The sequence below is a fragment of the Cyanistes caeruleus genome, chromosome 7, assembly GCF_971803275.1.
Source record: "Cyanistes caeruleus chromosome 7, bCyaCae1.hap1.1, whole genome shotgun sequence".
NCBI lineage: Eukaryota > Metazoa > Chordata > Aves > Passeriformes > Paridae > Cyanistes > Cyanistes caeruleus.
In genome coordinates, this window is record NC_141707.1 from 20,537,778 (window position 1) to 20,555,751 (window position 17,974).

The 17,974-nt window shown below is 39.3% G+C and overlaps 1 protein-coding gene across 6 annotated transcripts in view; it reads left to right on the forward strand.

Annotated features, from left to right (window-relative positions):
* OLA1 (Obg like ATPase 1) overlaps window positions 1–12,101 on the forward strand; it is a 128,346-nt gene extending 116,245 nt beyond the window's left edge. For all 6 annotated transcript variants that reach the window (XM_086897818.1, XM_086897819.1, XM_086897822.1 and 3 more), the window contains 4 exons: window positions 4,584–4,724; window positions 5,415–5,511; window positions 7,578–7,700; window positions 11,579–12,101. In XM_086897818.1, the coding sequence (XP_086753944.1) occupies window positions 4,584–4,724; window positions 5,415–5,511; window positions 7,578–7,700; window positions 11,579–11,680 (463 nt within the window). In that variant the 3' untranslated portion in view covers window positions 11,681–12,101. The remainder of the gene's footprint in view (window positions 1–4,583; window positions 4,725–5,414; window positions 5,512–7,577; window positions 7,701–11,578) is intronic.
* Window positions 12,102–17,974: the final 5,873 nt, after the last annotated feature.

Sequence of the window (17,974 nt, forward strand, 5' to 3'; positions counted from 1 at the left end):
TTCAAGTATAGAACAGAAAAACAATTGTTTCTCTTCCATTAGTTAGATGGTTTTTTTGGTCTTACTTGTACAAAAGCATACTTTCACAAATCACCTTTCTTCTCAGGGGTCATTTTTTCAGATCATCTTGTCTTGCAGGTGTCCACTGAGCTTAAGCTTTCTCTGCAGCTTCTCTCTTCCATCACTAGTTCAGATTTCCATCTGAACTCTGTCTCTGTTCCCAGCTGGATCTCTCATGTGAAACTCTCTCAAATATTGATTTGTGGGTAATGTACATTCTGCAACTTTTATACCTTTTTATTTTGGTTGGCTGCAGGTTTTGGGGTTTTTTCTGCCTCAGTAAGCATCACCATTTTAAAGTGAAAGCACCCCCTTCTGTACAGCTCTCATTTCTGGTGTTCTTCGCTTATTGGCCTTCTCAGTGAGTGCCCTCATTTTTAAACTTTTCTTCAAGGTCTTCTGCATCCTGATTTAGGATCAGGAGTTAACTCTGGTAGTTGTCCTGATCCATCTGCACTTGCTGGCACCTCTGGTTTACTAGATATGCTGATAATGCTGCTGATATTCCTTATGTCCTTATCAAACAACAGTCACGGTGTTTAGTAGAAATGAGCATCTGAATTTCTCTTCAGTGTTTTCCCTGATAAGAATTTTGAGTGCTGCCTTCACTTGCAAGTTGATGAGGTCTGGTTTTGCACTTGCCTTGGTTTTGTTCTTGTGTCAGGCTTTTACACAGTCATAATATGCTTTTCTGCTTGCCATCACAGAATGAATGGATATCTTACTGTCTCTTGAGGCTGCATTTTTTTCCCAGAAAATATATTTTGTCTGTTTTCTGGCATCAGTCAGACTTCAATTGAGGAACCCCTCTGTAGCTGCTGTTGGCACACTTCTCTCCACAGGGAAGGGAGGAAGGAACCAAGCTACTCCAGTAGGGAAAGTCTGTTGGATGTCACAGAAATCCCATGCTGCTACACTGTTTTCACTTAGTTTTTGGTTTACTTTGTTAAGAAGGGTTTTCATCTGGAGCAGTTCCTTGTTTCTTAAAGTAGTTTCAGCTGTTAATCACAGTCATTGGTGCTGCCAGTTCTACTTTTTGGTTTTTTTACTTTTCATTTTGTTACATTTTAGTGTGTGGTGGTGGTTTTTAAGTGTCAAAAGTCTTTAAGCATAAAATTCAATACTCTTCATTATTCATTTTCAAGGATAGCATGAAATAACAGAAAGATACTCCAGAATTTACTTATCTTAACAAAGGCCCAAAATGAGTGTGCTGTTGCTGTCCTTTTACAGACATACATAATTTTCTTTGGAAAAATTATGTGCTCAAATGAAACAGACTTTGACATTAATTGTTACCATTTGTTAAGATAATTTTGTTCTGTTTGGCACACTTGGTTATCCCTAACAGGAAGGCAAACATGCACTGTTATTTTATTGATTATTAGTTAAGCATTCTGCTTTGCAGAAAACGTGAATTCAAAATATATTTATATTTGAGTGTTTACTTTTTTGTTTGTTTTCTTTATTGATCACATTTAGGTGAATTCCTTGGTACTTTTTAGCAATTCCTGTGGCACTGAAAGTCACAAAAGTAAAAGACTCGGGCAGAGAACCTGACTGTCTGTACAGAGTGGGATCGGTACCTTATTCTTTTAGTGAGGCTGTAGCAGGTCTGATGTCAGTCACTTCAGAGACCTTTAGACCTCAGTGCTCATTTATTGCTAAAATGTACCAGCTCTGCTCCTGCATTATGAAGATCATCTGTCAACACTTTGAGATATTCTCCTTTGTTATTAAGCTTGTGATGCTCTACACTGTCAGGTTTTTTGCCAATTATAGTTAAGGTACAATGGTGTATTCACTGGATCAAAGTCTCACACTGGCGGTAGAGGAATGATTTGTAAGTCTTTATTCATCTGAATCGTACAATAGAATACCTGAGGAATGCAAATAATCCCTCTAAGGACTCAATAGAAAAGCTGTTAAAATGACAGTCTAAGACTATTATTATTCTGAATTGGTGTTTTAGCCAAAGTAATTATTTCTTATCTTGTTGTTCCACAATAGTTCTTAGTTTATTAGTTATGATGACCATATTTACCAAACAGAATTTGAATCCAATTTTTGACATTACTTCCATACTCATTTCACTTTTTCAAGTTAACATGTTTCATTACATCTTTCTTCACTTGGCACATTATTTAATTAGAGACCAGTGTTAAATAATTCCTTAAAAAAAAGGTATGCACATATGTTGAAGTACACTTATGAATTGTAGATTCATTTTGAGATTTTCTGTAAAACTTATTTTTTATTTATTACTTCTGAACTTCAATACCCAATTTGTTTGCCAAAATAAATTAGTTAACTACAAATGTTAGTTTTAGAAATGCTATTAAATGTCAGATGTCACATTGAGAAACACACCTTAATTGTGATTTTCAGTTCAGATGATTCTGAAGGCAATAGTGTTTCAGTATCAGTCCTGGATACCAGACTATGTTTTCACTGGATAACTGGAGGCAAGAAAAGATTAGTATAATGAGGATTGAAAAACACTGATGGGGTATTTACATAAGTAAATGATAGAAGACCAGCCTTATATAACAAACGTGTGAAAACTGTTGAGTGAACTTCTATGTTCATTGTCCCATCTAAAACCCTACTCAGTCGGCCATGCACTTAATCTCATAATAGCTCTGATCCCCTGCTATTTTCTTTGACAAATGTGTGTTGATGAACTTGTGGTTCAGTTCATTTTTTTCTGAAGTGACATTTGCATTGATTATTTAAAGGTTTGCAGGCCACAGTTTCAAAGCACTTTAGTATAATAGCAGCTAAAATCTTAGTCTAAATCTTGCAGATTAGCAGGACTAAGAAAAAGAACTCAGCAAGTATAAAGCCCTGTGCTGTATAGTGGGTGCTTCAGGTCTGGAACATTGCTGGCACCCAAAGTGTTGTGTTTTGTAATTTGATTATTCTTGTACAGGAAGTATTCCCATGGCTCCTGTGTTTGCTTGCTGAGCATAGAGCTGTCATTCTTACCATTCATACCCATTTAGAAATGGTGTTCTATTAACAGTAGTGAAGTCCTCCCAGGTAGTTTACAAATGTCTCCCTTAAACTTACAATAAATACTTGGAGTCATGAATATGATGCTGGTGCTTAAAGATTTTTTTAAACACCATCTACTACTCCAGAGTTTTCACAGAATCACAGAATATTCTGATTCGGAAGGGACCTACAAGGACCATTGAGTCCAGCTCCTGACCCTGCACAGAACATTCCCAAGAGTCACACCATGTGCCTGAGAGAATTGTCCATCTGGGTGAAGAAACTTTTTTGAACACCTGACCTAAACCTCCCCTGACACCACTTCAGGCTATAACCTTGGGTCCTATCACTGGTCACCAGAGAGATCAGTGCTGCCCCTCCTCTTCCCCTCACAAGGAAACTGTGACTGCTGTGAGGTCTCCCCTCAGTCTCCTCCAGGCTGAACAGACACAGTGCCTTCAGCCGCTCCTCACACAGCTTCCCCTCAAGGCCCTTCACCATCACTCTTGCCCTCCTCTGGACACTCTCTAAGGGCTTTATAACCTTCTGACATTGTGGCACCAAAACTGCCCTGAGCACTCGAGGTGAGGCCGCACAAGTGCAGAGCAGAGTGGGACGATCAATCACGTCCCTTGCCTGGCTGGCGATGCTGTGCCTGGTGCACCCCAGGACATGGTTGGCCCTTTTGGCTGCTGGGAGGCTGCCAGTTTTGTTAACTTTAGTAGGGTAATTAACATTCAAAAACTAACTCCATAAGTTTGTAGCTGTGAATTTGTTGTTTCATTCAACTAAAAAAAATGATGAACAGCAAATGTTGTAAATGCTGACAGTTATTGAAGATGAATAGGAATTTTTTTTGTTATCTAAAAATAGTAATCGTATAGTAGCCAGAAGCTTTGTCCTGGGATAACAGTAGAAAGGTGGGAAAAACAAGTAGAAACATGCCATCAGCTATGGCATACTCCAAGATCAGTACACAGAAAAAGCAGGTGCAGCTTGCTATGTAGGAGTGTAGTGTTCTTTTCTGTTTGCTAATATCAGCAGTCTTAGTCTTAGCTACTGAGATTTTTTTTGGGGGGGGGTTTCTTGTTGGATTTTTTGGGGTTTTTTTTTGGGTTTGGTTTTTTTTTTAATTAAAAAAAATGAGGAAAAACTGAAGGACCTCAGTTTTCCCACATTTGATAAATATAATTTTTGGAAGTACATTTTTTCTCTCAGAAAGTTTTATTCACCTTTTAGATTGCAAGTATTTAACCTCTACCAAACACCTAGCTATTGTCCCAAATTATGCCTATTTCTGATAGATGAAATGCCAAACAGAAACCAAGAAACAGTGAAATGTTAATGGAGTACACCTGAAGCAATTGCTGCCTGTTAATGCCTTGACCTTGGAAAGCAATACACAAAAAGATGGCATCATAAATCCGTGCAATTCTTATGAATATGTATGTGCTACTTGATAATAATGAATGTGGTACAGCCATGCATGCACTACAAGATAATGTTGTGCCCTTTGTTGTCTACAGGTTGATAAAAATTAAAGAGTGGGTGGACAAGCATGACCCGGGTGCTTTGGTCATTCCTTTTAGTGGGGCCTTGGAACTCAAGTTGCAAGATATGAGTGCTGAGGAGAAACAGAAGTATCTGGAAGAGAACATGACACAAAGGTTAATTAGCATTCATTTTCCCTACACTTTATTATCAACTATTTCCTTGCAGTAATTTAATTGCTTGCGCTGATAGAATAATAAATGACAGAGTAATTACCATTATAAAGAGAGAATCTTCTCCTTTCTTTACCATGAGACAGAGTGAAAAGATTTATTTTAAATTAAGTTTTTAACTGTCATCTGTCATCTCTGTACAGTGTTTTAATTATAACATAGGTATTAGTTATGTATATTTTTGAGAAGGAACGATCACCAAAACTGTTTCGTCATCCATGGGGAGTAAGGACAGTGCAGAAAATTTTGCCATAATTTTCTGAAGAACTATAATAAATTGTTTCAGTATTGAATTTCAGTCAAACAGATATGCTTTCATGACCTGGAGTCCTGAAAATTGCATGAGACAACAGTGCTGCCTGCTAGGGTGATTTATATTTATCCCATGTTTCTGTAGCCTGCCAAATAAACAAATCAAAATACTATCTTTATGATTTTGCAGTAAAAAAGTAGTTCCTCTGAAAAGAGTTCAAAGTGAAGGGTTACTGCAATTATTGCACTGTTTAAAAGTAGACCTGGTATCTTCAAAGTATGTGATGTCTTTCCATGTAAATTGATTACTTGGCACATTTAGCTGTTTTATGTGTATATGCTGAATGAATTGGATTCCTTCCTCCTTTTTTTTTTTTTCAGTGCTTTAGCAAAGATCATTAAGGCTGGATATGCAGCACTCCAACTAGAATACTTTTTCACTGCAGGCCCAGATGAAGTGCGTGCATGGACCATCAGGGTAAGATTCATACTTATTCATCAGCTATATCCAGTTCCACACTATTGAATTCAGATTGATATCACTGACTTTGAAGTTTGTCATGGTGGCGGTTAGCTAGTCATTACAGATGAGGTTTTTGTCCAGGATAACTTTAATTATTTGTGAGCTGCTGAACAGTGAAAGTGGAGCTGCATTGATTGAGGCAGGTAACAATTGATTCTGCCTATTACATAGTCTGAATTTCTTCATCCTGTAGAATCTGTCTACCCTCCTCCTGTGGTCAGAGATAAGACGTACCAGTATTGTGCTTGCTTAATCTGTGTGACTGGGTTTGTCTGCAGTGAAATTGATGTTGCTTTTCATTTTGTATTCACTAAGTTTGTTTGGGTTGCGGATGGTTCATTCCTCCTGTGCTTTGCTGGGATTACATTTTCAGCAATAAAAGCAATATAACGTCATTATATTCCTCGTGGATACACAGTTGGGCTCCAAATCCTAAAATCAGTGTGCAGTAATTCAGTTCTTTTACTGACTTTAGTATTTAGACCTAGTTTATTTTGGTTGTTTTATAAGTTTATCTGGGAACTTACATAATGCTTAAAATGATATTATGTATTTTAAATATTGATGTAGAATGGTTATAGCCACAGACATCAACTAATTTATTCCCAGAGGACAGTAAGAGCTGAGCTGTAGTGGTTTGCCTTTGAATGTAAATATATTGTCATATAAAAATCAGTATTGAAAATATATTTTGGAACGTGTACAGTTGCAAGCTCTTACCTTAAAAATTACAACAGTGTCAACTTTTGGAGGTGCAGTTCAGTCTTTGAGCTTCTGTTTTTTGCATCAGTGTATTCAGGGCTGTGCAATGAGTTTCAGTGCTGTATTTAATTTCATTCACTGGAATTAATTTGTTTTCATTAATCAACATAATTTCCTGTAAATTTATATTTTTAATAGTACTGCTACAGATGTTTGTGTTTGTGTTTTAGCACATTAAACTTATTTTCTTATAAGCATGTGTGGGATTTTTCTAGCTTTTTCTTCTCATCTCTGTTTACATGATAACTGCTTGCTAAAGTCCCTGAAATAGCGACCAAAATAATATAAAATCAGGAGTTTTGTCGTTCTGATTCCTGCCATAGTTTTTAAAAGCACATTGTGAAATTTCACTGTTTTCAGTAGGAGAAGTGCTTGCTCTTTATTAGAGAATTTGAAAGCTGGTTTATCTTAAGACTGATTGTGAGTATCTTTGATTTAATGTGCAAAGATATTTAGTCAGGTAAGCATCAGTGAGTAGCCATATTAACCCAATACATCTTTTATTGTAAAAACTGTGCTTTACAGTGTCAGACTCCTTAGCACTTTAACATGCTTTATTAAGCAGCCTTTAGGTCACCATTATTGCTCAAATTTCTCTCCATGGTTGTATGTGCACAGAATGTATGTCCTTGTAATTTAAAGCATACAGCTATAATGCATTCTCCTCTGTTGCATAAACTTAAAGTATCAGCTTGTTGTCTGTGATTTTTTTTATTTTTTAGTGATTCAGTTGTTGATGTTTTGGTAAGAATGCTCAGTTTGTTCTATATCAGGCTTACTAAAATTATTCTGAAATAAAAATAAGTTAATGTGTATGGCTTGACATCCAAACGTCATTTTTCATTGCAATCGTTGTTCACCATGTATGTTATCTGTAATTGAAATTATTTGGATGTTAGTGAAAGTCTTGAGTAATTCAGATTTTTTAAAGTTATTTAAAAATCTTCCTCACTTTCTATTTAGAAAGCTAGGGGTCGAAGCGAATCTCACAACAAAACAGTCATTGCTTCTAAAATCAATAGTGCTGGTGATACCTATTAGGAAAAACAAAGCTGCTGTTCTTTAATGTTGGTTGGTTTATCTGTGAGGAAGGCACCGTGTCCCAGTATTGAGGATCGCCTGGCTGCATGTGTGACATTTTAGCTGATATGAAACAAAGTTTCAGCAGAACCTGAAAGCATATAAAAAAGGAGAAACCTCTTTCCTGCAATCAATCTTCTTAAAGGCAATTAATTTTCTTCTGGTCTTTCCTTTGACAGAAAGGGACGAAGGCTCCTCAGGCAGCAGGGAAGATTCACACAGATTTTGAAAAGGGATTCATTATGGCTGAAGTAATGAAATATGAAGATTTTAAAGAAGGAGGTTCAGAGGCTGCTGTCAAGGTGAGCTCCCCATCTTTTTCTTCTCCCTCCAGATGTGCCGTTTTTCCATTTCAAATCTGATTTTTCACTAGAAAAAAGTTCTTAATGCTGAGTGAATCTTCAGTCACTTCTAGCAATAGACCAAAATCCATTTCCATCTTTTACTCAAGAATGAGTTCAAATGCACCAACTTACTGGACAGGAATGCAACTGTTTCAGTATCCAGGATCTAACAGTGCATGGACTACATGTCAGCACTAAGATCAAACATTATGCTAATGTGCCGGGGTGTTTTTCTCTCTGTTTACATATTTGTGTTCAGAATTTAATAAGCTTTAAAACTGACTTGTTTTTGAAAAATCAGATTTTTAAGATGAGAGAGATTTTTTTTAATCACTTCTAAAACGAAACATGAAACATAGAAAAATCTGTTTCTTCTAAAAATGTGTTCTGTTGTTTTGAATAAAGGTATTAAAAATGTCATGAGCCTAAGAAAATACTATATTATAAAACTGTACCCTTTTTTCAGGATTAGTGGGTCCCACTTCTAGGTTCTGATAAACATAATTAGGATCTTAAAATTTACCATTTCAGTATTTTATTCAATTGCCCTTTGATGTCTCACTCAAAAATTCCATGCCATACTTTGGTCGTTCAGGGTGGCTACTATGTGCTGAATAGGCAGTAAAGATATTTAATGGACAACTTTCTTCCTTGAGCATACGCTTCTTTGTGGTGACACTTGTATTGAGAAGAGTTTCATCTGCTTTCTCAACACTAGAGGGCAGAGACTGCTCGGGTGCCCAAAGTTGTGCCCTTTTAGAGCTGATAAATTGTATCTGATTTGACATTATTAAGTATGAAATGAACTTGTACATGGCAAAAAAATGTCATAAGGATAGCTGTTCTCTGTGTTGCTAATGCATTATTTCCTCCTTCTTTAAGCAGAAAAGCTTACCTTTATTTCATACACATTTGATTTCTCGTTTGGCATTTTTGACGTTTTCTTAAGATTTGTATTTTATGAAATTGCAATTACAAAGCACATTAGTTTGATTTACTCAATCTCAGTATTTGAAGGTTCCTACACACAATAATGTGTTAAAGAATTTAAAAGGTTCAGCTTTATTGTTTGCTATTTGATAGCTTGAAAGGTATGCAAAACTATGATTTCAAATTCAGGCTATTCTCAGTGGTATCACTAAGGAAGATCATACTGAGCAGCAGGACTTTAATAGGTTTGTTTGAACCCCAGGAAGTGAGGGAAAAAAAATCCCATATAATTGGTTCATTGCAGCATGTGAACTGCTTTATGAAAAGGGAAGTAGAGTTGTAGTTGTAAAGGGAAACCACAGCTATAAATAAATCTAATATTCTGCAGTCAGAAACCCCTTTACGTAACAGATTCAAATTTTGCCACCATCAGTTTTTGATGCTCAAATATGAGTGTTTTCCCTGAGAGGCTGCATCAGTTAACACCTATTAAATTAATCAGTAGTTTGCTTGTATATTTTTATTTGCTTTTCACAATGTGAGATTCTAAAAATTAAACTTCCATACTCAAATCATATTTAATGATTAAATTTTTCTTGTTATGACAAAGCTGTAAAACAAGCAGATTTGCATTTGTTACTCACTTTTAAAATCAAGGTTTGGAAAATACCTTGTTCTTAGAATAAAGTGTCATATTCCTCTGGTCTTTTCTAATTTGCATTTAATACAATGTTTCATGCCTTAGACAATACTAATTACTTTTATATTGCTGGTAAATTTCAAAATTGAATTTAGGTGCTTTTAGGAGTCATCTTAAATAACAGTGGTAATGGGAGTTGCTTGCTTTGTATGTTATCAAGTTGATCGATTTTTAAGTTTGATTTTGTGTGTGTTTAACACCAATACAGCATAACTAATTTAATGCCAGTGCTGTGAACTATACACTGAATAGCTCTGTGTGGGCTTTGTAGTCTACAGGGATATCACATTATTAGCAATCATATCTGCTTAGGCAAAGCTGGCTTCTACAGATGGCTGCTTTCAAGTGCAAATGAACTGGTTAGACGTGTCTTGTTTAATACATACTCAAGATTCACAAATGGGTATTGATTTTTTCAACCAGTGTTTCTGATAGCAATGGAAATGGATTAAATGGTCTCTAGAGAATTTAAAGGAACACTGTCACTTTTAATTAACTGTAAACTGGTAACAAAAATACATAAACTTACATTAGTATATCAAAATGTATTTAATTAAAGAAGTTTATGCCACATTGGTAATATGCACTACTGTTATAAAAAAATCTGTTGTGTTACTTTGTGGAGGACAGTTTTTATTACAGATATTTGTGAGTAATAAATGTATTCAACTGTAAAATGTTTTTGTACCCGTTAGCAGCTTACATTTTCTGATGATCTTTACAGCACTGTTTTATTAGTATTTATGCCAGCAATTTGTCTAATTACTCTTGACTTTAAGGATTATTAGAGTCTTCAAAGGAAAGAACTTGAAAGGAAACCTTTTACAGTCTAAACAGATATCCAGTGGAAAGAAATAGGAAAACATTTGCAAAGTACTATTTCTTATGTATCCGTAATATCATGTAGGGTAAGGTCAGTTACTGTTTCAGTATATATTTATTGTTGGGGCTATCTTAGCTGCAGTTTTCCATAGGCTAGCATCACTGGGAACCACATTTAAATAAGGAATGGCAGCAACAAGGTTATTGAGCCTCTAAATTTCTAGGCAGCAATGTGGGGAAATGGGTTGCTTTACAGAGCAGGTTTTGTGAAAGAAAGGTGTCTAAGTTAACTGTGTACCATTAATCTGATCTGTTCTACAGCAACTAAGGTCATTAGTTAACAGCTTTCCTGTAATGGGATCTTAGCATGCCACCACTGTGATAGTGTCATTGAGAATAATGGCACAGTGAGGTCTTGCATGGAAGCACTTTCTCCTGCAAGAGAAAACTTCAAAACAGGAATGGTTATTGAACTGAAGCAGAAGCTCTCAACTTTTCCATATTGTAGACACTTTTCAAGATAAATGCTTCCACAGACCACCTCCCGCCCAGCCTGTCAGGCCTAATGCCACAGCCTCTGTAATACTGGGTTTAATTACGGTGAGATAACAGTAGAAAAATATAATAATAAATTCTAATGCAGAAAGTACTGATATTTAATAGATTCCTTGCCTATTTTCTGCTATCCTCAAGTTCAGCATTTTAATAATGAATTTTCTTTTCATGTCTTTGGTCCATACACCTTTTCCTGTATCCTGGTTTCACAGCCTATCGGCTCTTGTATCTGTCCTTCTGAAGCCAACGCCTTCTAAAGGAAATTTCTGACACAAGAGCTGAGCCTGCATTTTGTGCTCCTCAGCCCTTCATTATGTGACACAAGCAGACAAGAGAGCCCCACTCGCAGCCCCAGTCGGGCACAGCTGTGGCTTTTGCAGGGTGTCCCCGTGGTCAGTGGTGACAGGACCCTCCTGTCTGGCGGCCATGGTACGGACTGATGCTGAGTGCCCTTTCCAGCAACCCTGCTTTACATTCCTGCCGCCACTGTTTGCCTTCTGCAGGGTTTTCAGATGAAGGAAAAGAAAGCCAAATTGAAAAAAGAAAAAAAAAATGGAACCGTTTTAGTGTCCTTTATCTTGCCAGGCTCTACCGCTGTATAATGCAGGTGCATTTTAAGCACTATAGATCCAGTGGAGGCTAAATTACTTTTATATATATTTTCTATGTATGTCAGACCAAGTGACATCAAACTGTCTGTATTGTGACTGTCTGAAGCTGAAGTATTACTGTCTCTTTACCAAAATGTATTTAAATAATTGCCATTTCAAAAGTACTATAAAATGTCTAATGAAATAACCATTTTTCCTTTTGTCTCTTCCATTTACAGGCTGCTGGAAAATACAGACAACAAGGCAGAAATTATGTAGTGGAGGATGGAGATATTATCTTCTTTAAATTTAATACACCTCAACAACCCAAGAAGAAATGAATATCAGATGTTGTTCACTCAGAAATGAACTGTGCTGCTTCAAAAAGCATATGAATTTTTATTTGGAATTGGAATATCTGGAAACAAAAAGCATACAGTTTCTACCTAGGGAACCTCCCTTCCCCCCAGTGAAATTATTCTTGTTTGTTTTGAATTAAAATATGGCACCTCCAGCAAACATGCAAGTTCACTAAATGTGAACAGCTTTGCATTTCAAACGATTAAGACCCTACTCCAAATTGTAGAAGCTTTTCGGGAACCATATTACTCTCATGATACTTCATTAATCTCCATCATGTATGCCAAGCCTGACACGTTTGACAGTGAGGACAATGTGGCTTGCTCCTTTTTGAATCTACAGATAATGCATGTTTTACAGTACTCCAGATGTCTACACTCAATAAAACATTTGACAAAACCAGCCTTGGTGTGTTTGGGGATGTCTGTATTGACTGACTGTGGTGTGCTGAATGCGATACGGCACCTGGTGGATGCTGATTACAGAATTTTAAGACGTGTATGATACAGTAACTGGCAGTGTGGGGCAGCTGCAATTGTGTCTTGAAAGTGAGTCTTTCATGGGAATCAGAAGATTAGGATGCCAGTGATTTGTCTCAAAAAAGTTAATGAATTTGTAGATGGACATTCACTGAAAGATGATGCTAAGGATAATAATGATGGCAGCATAAATGATTTTTACTGGAGAGAGGAAATATATGGAGAAAAATCATGTTATCCATGAGACTGAAGCTTTTTCATTCAATAATTTTGAAAGAGCATTTCATTCTTGCCTTGAAATTAATAAATCGGACTGGAGCAGTAGTACCTGACGTTGTGCGTTGTCCTCTCCGCTCTGGTTTTGAGGCCAGCGGAGAGTGACACAGATAGTGCTGTAAAGGAAGAGGTCACACTGTGCTGGATGGGTAAGTTGTTCTGCTGAAATGAGGTTGCAGGGAGTACTTTTTTACCTCTTTACTTTTTAACCATGAAGGTGAGCTGGTCATTCTGGATAACAGAAAAATAAGATGTTGGCAAAAATAAAGCCAAGTTTGTTCTTTTAATGTGAGGTGTAGAACTGCCCTTTCTCACAGTATGTTTAGTGTGTTTAAAACAGCCTGGCTTTGTCTGAGTGCCCATGTGCCAGGGGTTTTGGCTACAGGTTCAGTGGGGTCAAGGCTGGGAGAGGTGCTGTTGTTACCTGTGGCTTGTTGGTGTACCAGGCCTCCTGTGTCCTGGTGATAAATGCCCTAGCTGTGACCTTTGAAAATGCAGCTTGCCACCAGCTCACCCCCATTGTGTGTAGGGCACTGGGAGTGCTGGCTGCATCCTGCTCTGAGACATTCCCTCAAGATGCCACCTTTGAGCATCATTGCTCATTTCTGGGAGAGTAAGACATGCTTCAGCCAGAGCCATGAGCCTCATTGTTGAGAAGTTGGCAACATGCCTTTAATTGCACCAAAGAGAAAGAGGTAGGGCAGGTGACTTCAACACACAGTTGTTGATTTTGTTTTAAAGAGCATCTCCTTTTTTCATGGTGGCAGGAGCAGGGACAGTATTGTAGAACAGAAATTAGGGCTTCAGATGTTTTGGAATCTTTGAAATTCTCTTTTGTATCATCTCCCTGGTGTGGCTAGTGTTTGTTCCTGATATTATTTTGATGTTACATAATTGAGAAAAGATTAGGATCATCAAGTCTTATGTTAAAAGTCAAATCCAAAAGAAAACAGAGCCTACCTGTTTTCTCTTGGAAGTCAGCAAGGTGCTAGTACCAGAGAAGGGCTCATGCTGGGTTTTAGACACAATGAAAGCTGAGTGAGAAGTGGAGTATGTGTGCTGCTGAAAGTGAAGTAACCTGCACTAATACCCACTGAAACATGTTCTATTGTCCTGGCTGAAATTTGTTCTGGTTTCCAAAATGCTCCCATGGCCCTCAATAGTTTCTCTTCCATTTTGTGTACTTCATGATAACTCCCTGTTCTAAAAACAAAAATAAAAGTCAGACTAAGTTCTTCATGGTAGACAGGGTTCTTTGGAGTTACTACAATATCCTGAATATAGAAAATTAACTTAAAATGTTTACCACATCTTAAAAAATACATATTCTATAATGTTTTATGTTTCAGCTTAGTAATTTGCCTGAATAGTTACCTCTTCAGCTGTTTAACTATGTTCTTTTAACTACTGAAGCTAATAAATTATTCCAGAATAATCACAAACTTTATTAAAATAAAGAAAGAATAGTCTGATAAGCTGTTATTTCTATCACAAATTACTTGTGACAACTGCCATGTAAAATATGTGCAGCCCATGGTTCTCCTTAGTGGGTTTATGCGTTCAAGATGTACAACTCCTTAAAACTTGTAGATACACATAGCAAATTTAGAACACTCCATTTTAAATAGAATTGTGATTTAACATAAGCTAAGCACACATTATATATGCATTTCAACCTGCACAGGGTATTCCTGGCGCAATGTATCCATCCTATTCTCATTTGCTATTTAGAAAAAAAAAAACGTGAAATCTGTCTGCACACTTTTCACTGCCGCTGCGGTGGTGGCAGTGGATAGGAGATAGGTTTCTCCAGCTGGAGGATGAAAAAACACTGCTCTTCCAAAATTCAGAAAGTAGGGAATTTTGCAAGGGAGGAGTATTAACCTTCCTCTTCACTTGGTGTTCCTCAGTGCCTAATAGCTGTGACATGGATGGCATGTTTCTGGGATTAAACAAACACTAATGGAACAGGGAAAAGGCTGCTGCCAGCCTCCAAGCTACCAAAAGAGTGTCCCAAAGTGATGTGGAGATGGCAGTGAATGTGGCTGTGCCTGTACTGCCCCTCAGGTTTACTCTGTAGGAGTAGATCTGGAGAGTGAAGCAGTTGGCTGGGGGCCCTGATGCTCCCATGGTGTGTATATGAGGGGCTGCTTGGGCTGGTGGTACGCTGGTCCCATGAGGAGTCAAGAGGGCAGTTTCCACTTCAGTCTCAAGAGAATCAGTTTGTTCTAAGATACCTAAGGAGTATCCAGTTTGCCTGTTGTGAGAGTCCTGTGCAGTCCAGAGCAGGCAGGGACTGTGTGTGTGTGTGTGTATGAAGAGGTAGGGTTAGGAGGTTCACTTTTTAAGGTATGTTCCTGGTCAAATAAAAACAAGGCTGTACACAAGGGCTTACTGCTGTTGGCTTTTGGCAGAATCAATAGCAATATCAAGGTGATGTGCTTGGGGACCCCAAGATGCGACATTTCAAACCTTTAAGAAGCATAGAAAGCATAAAAATTTAACTTTCGAAGACTATTTGTACCCATAGATACTTCATGTGTAAGATACAGCTTTCTATCCTAATAAGCATTTCCTAATAACACATGGGAAGCAGGTTTGGCTTTTCTGTGTGGATTAACATACCACATAAAATACTGAACTACTGTCTTAAGTTCATGTCTATTTGTTCTTTTGTTGACTATGTCCAGCCCTGTTGAGATTGGTAGAATTGCCACAGTTGTTTTAAAGGATTTACTTTTCCCAAAGGATCCTTTCTTACCTGCTGCAGTTTTCCATCTGCCTTTTCTCTTTCATCACCCAAGTTCACCCTGATCTCTTCCCAGCCCACAGGGCCTGTCAAGCACTCTGTATGGCAGAGTGCCTGCTTTGGAAACGCTGTGCTGTATGCTGTATTTTCCTTCCCTCCTTTCCCACAGCACAGGCTTGCAGCTGGAGTGGCAGCACTGCAGCTGGGGTGGCTTTGCTGAACACCTCCTGGCACTTTATTGATGCTGTTGCCCCGTGGTGCTGGCTGTGGGCAGGGACAGCCATGCTCAGGCCGTGTGTCCCCAGGCTTCCAGCCCAGTGACTCTGCCCCCCTCCCTGCTCTGCTCCAGCAAGCTGGCAAATCACCCTTGTGGCTTCACAAACATCAGGGAGGTGCGTTCCTGGTGCAGGGCTTCGTGCTCTTGTGGCTGCCAGGCTTGTTCAAGCTGCCCTCCCACAGCTCTGTTGGTCCTTACTGGGGTAGGGATGCTGCATGTCCCATTCCATTGAGTGGTTTAAACAACATTTGTTCTACCAGCTGCAGGATAGGACAGTAACATTGCTTTTTGAAAGATCAGTGTGTCTGGTGAAGTTTTCAGTTTGAACAATATTAGCTAAATTTTACCATTTCTCTCCATTCACAAACTCAACTTGCGGAGAATGAAGCAGGGAAAGTCATTAGAAATTTGTAATTGTTTAAAACTAATAATTGCTTCTTTTAGCTTTTAGTCTGCCCATACTAATTCCAAATGTTTGATTACACTATTCTACAATTTCACTTCAATTAAAACAGGAAAACCACTGGAGGCGTAAAAAAAAAACCAACCTGACGTAATGGTATTCATCACAGTATCCCTGTGGATTGAAATCGCGGTGTGCTGGTTGGGCTTAGAAAGTTTTAAAGTAAATTTTGGATTTCAAGGCTGTCTTTGGAGCAGTTATTTCTTGGCTTCTCTGCGCAGGTAGTTCCCATTGCAGATCCATGGGAATAGACACGTGTGGCGGTGTGTTGCCTGTTGAGGAGTGTTACATGTGAGTGCTTGCTGTCAGGAGCCGGGGCTGGGCCGCTGCTGCCGTCAGAGCTCATTGTGGCTCTGCGCAGTTCACGCCTGCAGCATTCATTTCTACATGCAAAATGTGTGTGCTCAGCACGGAAACCGATAAACCACACAGCAAATCAAATCTGCAGCTGTTGCAGGAGGGTGTGGGACCTGTAAGTTAAAATACATGCACCTGAGTCTTGGAAAGGCAGTGCCTGGCAGCCTGGGGCTGGCTGAGCAGGAACATGGGGGTTTCCTGCCCTTGGCAGCTCTGCTGCTGTTGCTGCTGGCGAGGGAGGAGAAGGGCTTTGGCTTTGGCACTGCTGGGCTCTGAGGGGCAGGAACTCTGCACAACAGGGGAATTGAAAAGGCTTGGATTGAGTAAGAGGATTTCTCCAAACACAGATAAATAACATACTAAGGGCTATTTTGGCAAGAGTGGGGATGGAAGAAGTACTGCTCTGTGTTGACCATGTTTTCATTCCCAGTAACCCAGGCCCAGCACTGGCTGCAGAGCCCCACCACAGCCACAGGCAGAGCCCCTCCGCCCCTCCCAGGCAGCATCACCAGGCCTCAAGGGAATTGAGCGTGGAATCTTTTAAAAGAGCTGAGGTAAATCACTCTTTAGATGGGCATGTAGGGACAGAGCAAGGGACAACGGCTTTAAACTGGAAGAGGTTGGGATTGAATATTGTGAAAAAATTTTTCATTGTGAGGGTGGTGAGGCATGGGAAGCTGTGGATGCCTCGTCCCTGGAAGTGTTCAAGGCTAGGCTGGGTGTAGCTTTGAGCAGCCTGCTGTAATGGAACTTGTCCCTGCCCAAGGCCAGGGGTTCAAATTCGATCTTTGAGGTCTCTGTGAACCCAGCCCATTCTGTGATTCTGTGAAATCCCTACACGACTTGTAGCTCTGATACCAGGTTCACGTGCTCTGTTTTGGTGCAGTGATCACAGCAGCATGCAAGGGGGAGGGAGGAGGGTTTATGGGGGCAATTTGGGAAGCCCATTTGTGAGGACCTTCACCCTATGGCCATGGCCTCGGAGGAGCTGCCTGGCCCCAGAGCGCAGCATGAGGTGAACGCACCCAGCCCCAGGTTTGGTACCTGCACCTGACCACAGAGGCACTAACACTGTGCAAAGGGACTCATAGGGCTTGATTTATAGCAAGTTTAAAGGCTAATAAAGCTCTTGCTCAGTAACAAGGAAGGCTCTTGCCCACATAAAAGGATTCCCAGGAGCAAGGCGTGGCAGCACAGGCTCCGAGGGAAGACCCTGCAGACTGGCATGTGAATGCTGTGGGGCTTGACCTCACCAGGGCACCGCAGCTGGCCCCAAGCATGGGCAGGGGGCATGGAGCTGCTGCTGCTGCTCTGGGCCAGAACTCACTCCCTTCTCTTGTCCTGTGCTAGGAACACTCACCCATGCTGTGGAAGAACAGAACTAGCTCTAACCAGGGGCTCTTATGCTGCTGAAGGGACACTTTGCCAAATGTGGCAGTGAAAGACACTTTGAGAAGGGCATGCAAAACCCTCTGGTTGCTGAAGAGTTAAACTTCCCTGTAATATGAATCATGTGCGAAGTATCCAAATTTGGTTATAAATCCTGTTTAAGTTTCAAAGCACAAGTGTTATTGGAGGTAGCAATACTAACATCAAACAGCCTTGATAAGATCAACAAATTACTAAGTATAATTGTTTGTGCTGGGGTGTGTGCAAGGAGATAAATAACTCATA